Genomic DNA, 13,048 nt, shown 5'->3' on the forward strand with positions numbered 1-13,048 from the left:
CACACACACACACACACACACACACACACACACACACACACACACACACACACACACACACTCACACATAATGTGTCCACAACCCGCAGGCATACAACCGTGAGTCTATAACACACACACATACACACACACAGTGTGTCTACAACCTGCAGGCATTCAACCGTGAGTCTATAACACACACACACACACACACACACACACACACACACACACACACACACACACACACACACACACACACACACACAGTGTGTCTACAACCTGCAGGCATACAACCGTGAGTCTATAACACACACACACACACACACATACACACACACACACACACACACACACACACACACACACACACACACACACACACACACACACACACACAGACACACACACACACAGTGTGTCTACAACCTGCAGGCCTACAACCGTGAGTCTATAACACACACACACACACACACACACACACACACACACACACACACACACACACACACACACACACACACACACACACACACAGTGGCCCTCATTCATCAAACTTGCGTAGAAACCATCGCAGAAATGAGCGCAGATCTTGTACGACGAAGCTCACGTGAGATTTACTAAACATGTGTACCTCTCCAATCCCATCGTAAGAGCGAGCGGCTGTTGATAAATCCAGCGTCTGAAAACCATCGTAATTAGAATAATCACACCTTCTCTAAAACGGCGGGAAGGAGACCACACCCCTAAGTTTGCGACATGGAGAGGCGCAAACCGGCTAAAACATCCACATTTCTGGTTGATTGACAGCTTGAAATTAGGCTCTACGCGAAGTAGACAACAAAATAACACGTGGAAATAATCAACAGCAGTAGTCAACAGTGTTTCGGTTCTCAATATGTAAGGGGTAGAGATTGATTTCCAAATAGCCTACTTACAATGAATTGTTTGATTGACTACAGTAGACATAATGAAGATATTTTTTATATCTATATTATTATATTAAATAATATATATATTTTTTTAAATATGATGATAAACCTTTTTGTAAACGAGGTCAAGAAAGGGTTCCTACGTGAAACTGGCAAACAAACAGTGCCCAAACCATTTGTTGGGGATAGATGAGCTTTACATGTCCAGTGCGCTGTCCTTCTCGCACTCACGTGCGCCCTGCTTCTCTCCTGCGCTCCAGTCCTTCGAGGGGACAGCCCTAGCTTTTGCCATCTAAATGGACGACTATAAAGTGTTATCGGACACACACGTGTCAGGTGTGTATTCGGATAGTCGTGCGTAATGGCGAAACTCAACCGGGAGATTATTACTGTATGTAGGCTATTGATTGATGTGCGCCTGAACTCCCAGCTATTAAAAAGACAGGACATCGGTCCATTGATTCCACGACTGAAGGCACATTCCAATACTCGGCTGTATATTGCACAATTATTCACACATCACGTCAAATCACAAATTAGAAGTATTTTGCAGTTGTTGACCTATGCCAAATTAACACAGCGCACCCAGGAAGGGTGCATCAATTCAAACAAGTAGAACTTGGCTTATAGCCAAAATATAAAATGTAAAAACATTTTGTAATTATGTAGGTCACATATTTATGATAATGAGTTGTTGCGCTACAACTGCTGCTCAAGTTGGTGATCATAGTCATCTCAAGTCCAATTTGAAAACGGCGTACACCGTCTGAGAGCAGTCGTAGGATTTCATCTTTCCTGCGCTTACGATGAGATTTGATAAATGCCAAGTGGTCGTAGAAAAAGAACGTACGCACGACGTACGTACGATTCTCGTCGTACGCTGCTTTGATAAATGAGGGCCAGTGTGTCTACAACCTGCAGGCCTACAACCGTGAGTCTATAAAACACACACACACACACACACACACACAGGGCTGGACTGGCCATCTGGCGTACCGGGCAAATCCCGGTGGGCCCTCGTGTCTTTCGGGCCCTCGAGGGCCCCGAAATAATAATAAAAAAATATATACATTATTTTTTTTGTCTGTGACGGTAAAAAAAAATGACACATCGGTGCTCATTGGATGCTTCTCTTGAGGCACATTGGCTTAGTCCAATGAAATGCACTGTTTATCGAAGGCCCGCCCCTCCCTGCAGGCCCTCGCTCGACCCAACTAGTCTGTGTCTGTCAGCAGCAGCATCATCCGAAGTTTCGTGGACTTGGATGGTGGCTATTCGGTTAATAAAAAACTCTGGTGGTGGAGCGGAGGATACAGGACGCTATATGGAGAAAGAAAGGACTGGCTATGAAAAGCGCATGGAAAAGCGAAAGCAAAAACTAAATAAAAGAAAACTGAGCAAAATGTGCTAAATCACTGAATTGTTCAAAGCTAAAAGCACCACCAGCTCGAGCTCCGGACCGGTAGCTCTCGTGTGGCCGTGGGAGGTGGTGCGTCACACAGCTCGACCTCAGGTTGGGACAGTGGGGCCACCGGTGCATCAACGAGTGCAGGTGCAGAATGAGGCGGAGGAGAGGCGGTGGGGGTCGGGAGATGTTTCGAGCAGGGGAGGTACAGACGGATACGAGACGAGACCCAGGGAGAGAGAGGTAGTAGCACCCCCCTCAACACACCCAGCTAGCCAATGCATTGTAGCTATGCGCCGCTTCGGCGTGTCGTAATTCCCTATCCCCATCATTAGCTGAGACCAAATTGTCATGCTGACCTTATCAAATCAGTCATGAATATTTGTATCCATTTGATAAATGCCCATGCACTTGTCATGTAGCCTAATGTTGCGCCAGCACATAGACATCTTCCATTTGCCTTAGCTTGAGCTGCCACGAGATGCTGCCCACTACCCAATTCCTACCCTGGCTGGCCAGGCAGATAAGCTACACCCAGAGCTCTGGCTACACCGCCTCGGCGTTTTTCCCATGTAGCCTGAAACTAAAGAATACAGATGTCGTCCCTCCCCTCTCGCTCAAATCAGTTACAAATATGTAGTGATTTATTTTCTTAAACTTTTTTATATTGCTGCGCGAGCATAGGCCTAATAGATATTCTGTCTTTACGTGTCAGCTGTCTGTTAACTCTCCTTCGTCACAACACCTGTGCTACTGCGTCTTGTATTAGGCTACGTGTTAAACGGCGCAGCCCCACTTTCACTTTCTCAAATCCAACAAATATCTTGTTTTAGTCTATTGCTTGTCGTGTCTTTTGCAACTATGGTTTTAAACTAAATTTATTTTGCTATCTTTTCCTTCTGTAATGGCATGTCACGTCATTATCAAGACTATTATCCTGAGCTGCCTCTTTGCATAGATGGCTAAGAAAGAAACCGTCTTTCCGTGCTGTTTGTGAATCGCTTGGTAGATACGCGCTCCCTTTATTGTAATAGCTATGAAACATGGTAGCTTAACTTTGTTGTTGGAGTGTGTCTGATATTTTACAGGGCCTTCATGAGTTACATTTTCCTGTGGTGTTCACGGATATGCTTTTGTATCCATGCAAACACGTTTTGTTCTGGAAAGCATTTCATCATTGGGATGGATGTTTCAATATCTTCATGGTTGAGGCGACGCTCCAAGGCGTAGACTACGTAACGTCATCAACCTCTGTTGAAAACCTAAGCAATGAGCGGTCACTTGGTTTTGTTGTGGTGTGTTGCCATTTAGTAAGCTCACTGACAGTATCTGTGGATTGGAGCAATAGGAAGCTGAAACATTCACATTTTATTATTATTGTATATGGTGTCCATTTTACAGTGTGTGTGTGTGTGTGTGTGTGTGTGTGTGTGTGTGTGTGTGTGTGTGTGTGTGTGTGTGTGTGTGTGTGTGTGTGTGTGTGTGTGTGTGTGTGTGTGTGAGAGTGAAATATTGCTTTGCTTAACAAGGTGTTTGTGTCTGGGACATGTTTTCAGTTTTTGCTTAAGGGAAATGGTATGAATACTCACTGGCTAGGAAAATAATCAGGAAAATAGAGTTAGTTGTCCACCTCTCTATCTCCTAACCTCAAACATACTCAGAACTTCACATGCAGGATGAAGGGACACTGCGACCATTTCCCTAAGAAGGTTATTGTGAGTAGTGATGAAGCATCTTTTTCGTGTGAGCTTTTTAATGTAGGCTATATTATATACGATGTCATATATACCGATAGGCGCCGCATCGGTGTCGGGCCCTCAGGCGTCAAAAAGTGCCCGGGCCCTTTTCAGATCCCAGTCCAGCCCTGCACACACACACACACACACACACACACACACACACACACACACACACACACACACACACACACACACAGTGTGTCTACAACCTGCAGGCATACAACCATGAGTCTATAAAACGCACACACACACGCACGCACGCACGCACGCACACACACACACACACACACACACACACACACACACACACACACACACACACACACGCACAGTGTTATAACCTGCAAGCCTACAACCGTGAGTCTAACACAAACACAAGCACACACGCAAACACACACACGCACACGCACAATGCAGTCTGTTAGTCTGACAATCTGTGTGTGTGTGTGTGTGTGTGCCTCCTCAGCGGTGAACAAGGCGGGCGTGATAGCGGGCGCTGTGATTGGTGGGCTGCTCCTGTTGCTCCTCCTACTGCTGCTGATCTGGCTCATCATTTGCTGCTGCAATAAGAAGAGATACGAGAAGGAGGTGGCCCACGACATCAGGTGACACACACACACACACACACACACACACACACAGGAAGATATACGAGAAGGAAGTGGCCCATGACATCAGGTAACACACACACACACACACACACACACACACACACACACAGGAAGATATACGAGAAGGAAGTGGCCCATGACATCAGGTAACACACACACACACACACACACACACACACACACACACACACACACACACACACACACGCATGCTAGGCAGGATGTAGTGCTAGTCGGATGTCCAGCATCACGGGCTACCTCATTCCCTCTAAAGGCGGATTCATACTTAGCGTAACTGGCGCTAACCTCATTCATACCTCCCTCGCGACGATGGCGTGCGCTCAAAATGACGTCACACGCCCCTCCGCAAGCTGCCGCGGCGCGAGCTCGTGCATCCCACATTTTTTGTAACTTGGCGTGCGCCACCAGCGACCATGCAGGTAGGCAGACAAATCAGGAGTTGCGAAGAGAGGCTACAGCAACTGTAGGCTACTACAGAATGGGCCCTGCATCATTCTGAGGATAATAAAATGTCCTAGAGAGTTATTTTATCTTCTCCCTTAAATGTTGTTGTGTTCAGCGATCTATTTATAAATTCTGCAACCAGAACAATGCTCTCACATGGTCTTGGAATGATCTGGTAATGTAGGCTATAACAAAAATCTACGTTTCAGTGTGGTAAGTCATAAGTCAGACGTTCAGTCAGGGGCGCCACCAGGAATTTTGGGCCCCATGAAAGATTCTAATTTTGGGCCTACACCCCCCCCCCTCCCCCCTTTCTTTTTTTTTCTTTTTAAATTATTATTATTGTTATTCAGGGGAGCGGAGGGGGCATGAAGGGCATGAATCCAACAAATAGATTTATATAGGCCTAATTTGAATTGCTACGAATCTTCAGAGGGGGCAAATAATCATTCTGAAAGACATAAAGCATTATGGTCGGAAAAGCTGAGGCTTTTGTTTTTCCATATTCAAATAAGACAGATTTCCCAATATCATTTCCATGAACTCTTAATTAAAATAGCGCAGATAGCTACTCAACATAGAGACAATTTTCCTTTCTTTGCGCCTACCCCGTGTGGTTAGCCACCTGGGTAGCCTACGGGACGCAATTCCATAGGGTTACACTCACAGAGCTTATTGGTAGTCCGCGTCAGTCTGGTATTAGACATAGGCTGTGCCGTGTGCGCAGATTATTCAAAATGATTTGGTGACTGACGGCAATAGCAAACCTGCAGCTGTCTCGTCAAATCGCTGTTCATTTTCTGCATCCAAGTTTTCCGTCGGACTGAAACTGAACGTGACTAACAGATTGTGGTGCGCTGTCCATCAGCACCACACTGACATTAGTCTAATTTAGATGCCAGATAAGCATTTAGCCTATTTTGTGCCAAGGGTAAAACTATTTGTAACTTCATGAGAACAAGAAAATCTCTTGCCCTAGCCATTAGGTTAGCCTACTCCGTGTTGTTACATATGATTGTTAAAATAGCCACCGCTTGTCAAAGGCACCGCTCTCCTGCGCAAACATGATAATTAAATGGCTGATGAGAGCATCCAAAACTTAGGCTACAAGTTGTTGTCAAATCAGCCTTCATTCCCCTCACTTAAGTTTCAACTGATGCTGTTGGGTGACCAGAGAGAACCAAAACTTTACTGATGAGAGGGTCAAAACCGAACACAAACAAAAGCAGGTCAACGACGAGTGTTGTGTTCCCCCCTTGCGCTGTTGGTCCACACCGCGCTGACATTGACAGTTGATAGACGTGCAACATTCATCACGAAACGCGGATATAATCTACAAATTTAATATGGACAAAACAACAACCCCTCTATCATGAGTGCTGTGCCATTGCTATGCAGGATAATGGCCGAACCATTTAGTGATATAAAAAACATTATTTTGGCACTTAATACCCACGAAGCAAGCGATTCTGTCAGCCCTGCAATCGCTTCAGCAGTAGGCTATGGTAGTCGGGAAAGTAGGCTATTATGTTTGGAGGCTAAGTAGTTTATCACTTTTGCCGTTTGCTCGCGGTGACAATAAAGGTGGACTTTTTAAATAGGAGCCATGCTAACGTGCTCTCTTGGAAGTTCATCCAAGGATTCTGTTTGTTAGTTAGGCCTATCATTTGATTGCGTTTGCAAACACAATGTCACAGGGAGTCATACAGTATATCACGAAAGTGAATACACCCCTCACAGTTTTGCAGATCTTTTCATAGGAAAGCATTACAGAAATTTCACTTTGACACAATGATTAGTGACCTTTTAACAACATATTTAACCGCTTAAATTTCTTGTTCACTCAGAAAAAAACTAAATACAGCCATTAATGTTTGAACATGTACTCACAAAAGTGAGTACACCCCAGATTAAAATCCGGTAGAGAAGGGGCTATGTTGGCTCGAATCGTCTCGAAATGAAACGAAATGAAAAGGGATGACAAGGGAGGTCATCAGTGTGCGTTTCAACCTTTCTTTGCATTGAACTTTTACATTTTGAGTCTGCATCTGGCTTAAATAGATTGGTGTGAGATTTGAATGCAATCCTATGGAGAATATCATGATCTGCTTCAGTAGTCACAGTGCATGTTGACATGCATGTTTCTTTTAGGTGTATTTCAGATTGCCAATGTTGACAGCATTCATGCATCCCCAAACCATGTCAGTCCCACTACCATGCTTGGCTTATGAGAGGATACACCTTTTTTGTATAACTAACTGTATTACCACCACACATGCTTGACACCATCTAAAGCAAATTTGTTTATCTTGGTCTCTTCAGATCACACGACATGGTTCCAGTGATCCATATCCTTGGTCTGCTCATCTCTCTTGAGACCAAGATAAACAAACCACATTTTAATGGTAGTGCGCACGTTAAGTATGCAACGTTAAGTATGCAGAGCCCTTAATGCTGTGTGTTTCTCTCTCTACCTCACTCTAATGTGTGTGTTTCTCCACCTCTCTCTAATGCTGTGTGTTACTCTACCCCCCCCTCTCTCTCCCCCTCTCTCTCTCTCTCTCTCTCTCTCTCTCCCTCCCTATCTATCCCTCTCTCTCTCTCTCTCTATCTCCCCCTCCCTCCCTATCTCCGTCCCTCCTCCCTCTCTCCCTCCCCCCTCCCCTCTCTCTATATCTCCCCCTCCCTCTCTCCCTATCTCTCTCTCTCTCTCTCTCCCTCCCTATCTATCCCTCTCGCTTCTCTCTCTCTCTCTCTCTCTCTCCCTCCCCTCTCTCTCTCTCTCTCCCCCCCCCCTCTCCCTCCCCCCCCCCTCTCCCTATCTCTCCCCCCCCCCTCTCTCTAGGGAGGACGTGGTAGCTCCCGCTAGTCGTCCTGCTAGCCGTGTGTCTAGCATGCGCAGCATCGCCGGCTACCACACTCACTCAGGAGTCTTCTATTCGTCAGTGCGAGGAAACGCTGCCCCCCAGAGGACGCCGTCGGGCAGTGCAAGCAGACACAGCAGACACAGTGGACACACCGCCTCCCCCCCACCAGACACTGCCAGCGTCTACAAACCCCCCCTCACCTACGACAGTCGCTATGGTTACCCTGTATAACCCCCCCTCACCTACGGCAGTCGCTATGGTTACGCTGTATAAACACAGCCCATCTATGACAGCCGCTATGGTTACCCTGTATAAACACAGCCCATCTATGACAGTCGCTATGGTTACCCTGTATAAACACAGCCCATCTATGACAGTCGCTATGGTTACCCTGTATAAACACAGCCCATCTATGACAGTCGCTATGGTTACCCTGTATAAACACAGCCCATCTATGACAGTCGCTATGGTTACCCTGTATAAACACAGCCCATCTATGACAGTCGCTATGGTTACCCTGTATAAACACAGCCCACCTTCGGAAATCCAATTTAAACCCCGACCTATAGCTACCCCTCACCTACGATAGTCGCTATGGTTACCCTGAAGTAGTGTACAAACACAACCCATCTACACTAGTTGCTAGGGTTACCCTGTACAAACACAACCCATCTACACTAGTTGCTAGGGTTACCCTGTGTAAACACAACCCATCTACACTAGTTGCTAGGGTTACCCTGTACAAACACAACCCATCTACACTAGTTGCTAGGGTTACCCTGTGTAAACACAACCCATCTACAGGAGTCGCTATGGTTACCCGCTATGGTTACCCAATGTAAACCCCGCCCCCTCCCCTATGCTTCCATGTCATGTCACCCTTCACCTCTCAGTGACCCCTGACCTCTAAATGACCCTGCCCTCTGTCTTGACCTGCCAGTACCCCCCTGCTGTCCTTGGAGTGACCTCTATGCCCTCTGTCTTGACCTGCCAGTACCCCCCTGCTGTCCTTGGAGTGACCTCTATGCCCTCTGACCCTTGACCTGTCAGTATCCCCCTGCTGTCCTTGGAGTGACCTCTATGCCCTCTGTGTCTTGAAGGGCATTTAACCCCTGGACTAACCTTTGACCTTCTGTATGGGCATGAGGGAAGAACACATGCACACACACACACACACACACACACACACACACACACACACACACACACACACACACACACACACACACACACACACACACACACACACACACACACACACACACACACACTGTCTCTCTCACACACATGCACACAAACAAATACACATACTCTCTCTCTCTCACACGCACACAAAGAATGATCAGTGTGCATATTTAAATTAATGTTTGTGCACTTTATTGCCACTGCATGGTGTAATGGATTTAAAGTGTTTTCACCTGTCAACTTTGCAACCAAACCACAGAATTCTCTGATAGGAAATGGCCAATCAAAAACACCCTAAGGGTGCATCCCAATATGTGACCTTGCCTCCTCCACTTGTGCTTGTCTCCTCATCCCGCCTCCTGGCCCCTCCTCCGTGGAGAAAACGATAAAGTTTACCAGCTGTCAGCCTCGCCACAACAACTTTTGAGGGACTGTTTTTCATTCACCATCCCAATTGCAAATGAGAAAAAGACTCTACAATTGAGATTTTGCAAGATATTGAAATATAATGCTGTTGTCAGTGATGTCATCATGACGAGAAGCAAGTGGAGGAGGCAAGTGGAGGAGTGGCCTTGCTAGGACGTGAAACGCCCAGTGATTGGACACTCTTTGGTGAACTCCGCGGTGTATCCAATCACTGGGCGTTTTTACGTCCTAGCAAGGCCAGGATCCTTGACTTTAAGAAAACCCCTGGGTTTCTGATTAGCCATTCCAACCAGGAAATGTTTTTGTTGGAAATTGACATAATTATCCCAATCAAAAAAAGACGCACATACAGTGACTGGTTTCGGGTGCAGGTTCAAAAAAGTAAATCCATAAGAAATGAAGAAAAAACGCACAACGATGAACTCCCATTTAAGCCATTTTTAATGCGTGACGTTTCGGCTTAAATGGGAGTTCATCGGTGTGCGTGTTTTTCTTCATTTCTTATGGAAATTGACATGATGAAATGTGTTCAAATGTTGTGAATGTAACCTTGGTGTGTATTGCAATGTAATATGAATTGGTTTAATTGATGCAGGGCCTATGCACTGTAGGCCACAGAGACAGCCCTATGACTCTCTGGTATTCGGTGCAATGTAAATAATATATATTTTCTGACATTTTACAAATCTTTTCAAACATTTGTTTTTATAAATGTATCTTTTGTAATCCAGACGCCCAGAGATAATCCACACACCCAGGGATAATTCCCTTTGTGTCTCTCTCATTCAGTGCAATGTAAATATATATATATATATTTTTTTTTTTCTGACATTTTAAATATCTTTAACATTTTTATAAATTTATCCTTTGTATTCCAGACGCCCAGAGATGGTTCTGTATGATTCTGTTATTCAGTGTGGTGTAAATATATACTGTAGGGCCGATATTGTTTTTTTACATGTTAAAAATCGTATACATTTTATAAATTTAGCCTCTGCATCACACAGGGCATTTACATTAGCTGGTTTTTACATCTTGCCCTTGTGGGTGCCAAATGTGTTGTCTGTATGTGTGTTTTCATGATGCCAATAAACTGAAGTATTTTCCATTTGTAAACACTAGTGTGACGTGCCCCTACTGTGTCTTCTGGAAACCCTGTAATACAATAACAACAACAACAATACATAACTACACTTTTTTTGCCTCTAAGACCTACATAAAAATAAATTGAAGGGGTGTTTTTCACATTTGAGTCTATGCAAGTTGCATCCGTGACATCGACATACAAAATCAGGGGTGGGGAACCGTTTTCATTCGACGGGCCATTTCAAATGTTATAGAGTCCTCCAAGGGCCATACTGTACTGTAAACACAAACCAGGATTTCCCCCTGCACTAAAGGTCTATATTGAAGGCAGCCATCTTTACAACAGACTCCACCTTCACTATGTCCCCTGAAAATATAACTGTATTGCAAATGTTATTTCTAAGCTTGCTTCTCAAAGTATGTCATATTTCATGTGAAGCTGCGTAACATTAACATGATATTGGCGGTCGGATAAGACGACCTGAAGGGACATACAGCTCCAGGCCTTTTTATTAGAATAGCATGAAAAAGTTGATTTATTTCCATAATTCCATCAATAATGTTAAACTGTCATGGATTGTAGATTCATGGCCCAGTTTTTTAACTATTCCAATCATTAATTTTTTTCTTTTTATATACGTTGGCCTTCCAGCTCAAAAAACCCATGAATTGGGGAATTCGCAGCATTAGAATATTGTTATAAAATCAAATTTTTCTTCATCAAAATTCGGGTCACATTAAATCAGTTGAAATTTGGTACTTTCTACATAACATGCAATGGTCAATACTTGGTTAGGACTTTCTCTGTCTTCATAATGGCCATGATGCGTTTAACATTGAAGTCAATGGCAGAAACAGTGCATGGGAGTAATGGAAGCCCAGATATCCTTGATGCTTTGCTGTCAGCTGTTCTTGTTTGTTGACCTGGTGCCCCACACTTCACTCTTCAATATACCCTGTAGATTTCCATGCCACGTTTTGGTGTTAACTCACCAGTTTAATTCTAACTCAACAGAAATTAACTCGTCAGTGTCGTAAATTATATGCACAGGCCAATATGTTGGCACGCAGGTTCCATATGTGCACAGATGATGTCAAGGTTAATCTCTTTAGAGCCTACTGCACACCTTTTTACACAGCACACTTATGGTGTAAATACCATGCAGCTAAGCTGAAGAAGCTGCAGGTGGCATACAATGATGCGTTTAGGATTCTCCTTCAGTTCCCAAGATGGACGAGCGCAAGCACTTTATTTGTCAATTGTAGTGTCCCCACTTTTCATGCACTGCTGAGAAATTTTATGCATAGATTTATGGGTAGACTTGCTGGATCAAGCAATGGTATAATATCTACTCTTTGTGATACCAGGCAGAGTGATACAAGGTACTTCTCTGAATTGTGGCAGCATGTTTATATGTTTTCAAATGAACTGGTGCTTTGTGATGTACCTGTCTGTTTTTTTATTTGTTTTTTATGTCTTTTTATGTATCTTATATGGAAATTTTTGAGTCTGTAATAAAGTTTTCAATTCAATTAAAAAAAAAATCAATAACTCCCATTGAAAATGAATGTCCAACGTCTACTGTCTACTGTGTATGTGTAGTAGTATGTCTTGAGGAGATGTGAAATGTTGACCACTTGAGTTNCCCCCTGAGGGATAATAAAGTTTACCTTGACTTTAACCTTGATTATTTAAGATACGATGAACTTGCTACCCAACTTATAACAAACCCATAGGCCTACAGCTTTATCTCAACAATGGCCATAAGCAATAGATAAAAAGAAGAAGACGAAGAATCCCTAACTGGTGAGATTGGCGGCGTTACTGGAGGGTGCCTGCGTTACTTTCACACCTGACCTCAAACACGGGATTTTTTTTTTCTTCAACTAAAGGCACGGTTCTCGGCGGCCTGAATGCGCGTGTTCTACTTCGCCTGATTATTATCATGCCTGCTGCGCTCGACAGCTTGGCGGAACTGCAATATTGACTACAATGGGAACCAATCAGAGTGAGCCCCTCGTCTCTGCTACTTTCTCTGGGGCAGGGCTGAGAGTATACAGGTAGGCTCATACCTCTATGGGTAGGCTCCACCACAGACATCATATAGGAAGACTAGATGCGTCGTCCGCGTTCCCGTCATCCAAGTCGAACGTCCGCGCATGGTGGCCATGTTAAAGCAGCCTTCTGGCTCAACCAGTTGCAGTGAGTTTTGGGTGTTGTATACTCTTCAGATGGCCATAATCCCCTCATTTCGATTTTCGAAAGGGTTGTTTTTTTATACAGTATAAAAAATTCCAAACGAAAGTATATGTTGATACTGCATAGTGATGAATATTCATAATATTATTATAT

The 13,048-nt window shown here is 44.3% G+C and overlaps 1 protein-coding gene across 2 annotated transcripts in view; it reads left to right on the plus strand.

The window, feature by feature from the left end:
- The window catches only part of vsig8b (V-set and immunoglobulin domain containing 8b), a 30,165-nt gene extending 21,463 nt beyond the window's left edge, over positions 1-8,702 (plus strand). For both annotated transcript variants that reach the window (XM_063194626.1, XM_063194627.1), the window contains 2 exons: positions 4,522-4,660; positions 7,977-8,702. In XM_063194626.1, coding sequence (XP_063050696.1) covers positions 4,522-4,660; positions 7,977-8,229 — 392 coding nt within the window. In that variant the 3' untranslated portion in view covers positions 8,230-8,702. The remainder of the gene's footprint in view (positions 1-4,521; positions 4,661-7,976) is intronic.
- Positions 8,703-13,048: the final 4,346 nt, after the last annotated feature.

The sequence above is a fragment of the Engraulis encrasicolus genome, chromosome 3, assembly GCF_034702125.1.
Source record: "Engraulis encrasicolus isolate BLACKSEA-1 chromosome 3, IST_EnEncr_1.0, whole genome shotgun sequence".
In the NCBI taxonomy this organism is placed as follows: Eukaryota; Metazoa; Chordata; class Actinopteri; order Clupeiformes; family Engraulidae; genus Engraulis; species Engraulis encrasicolus.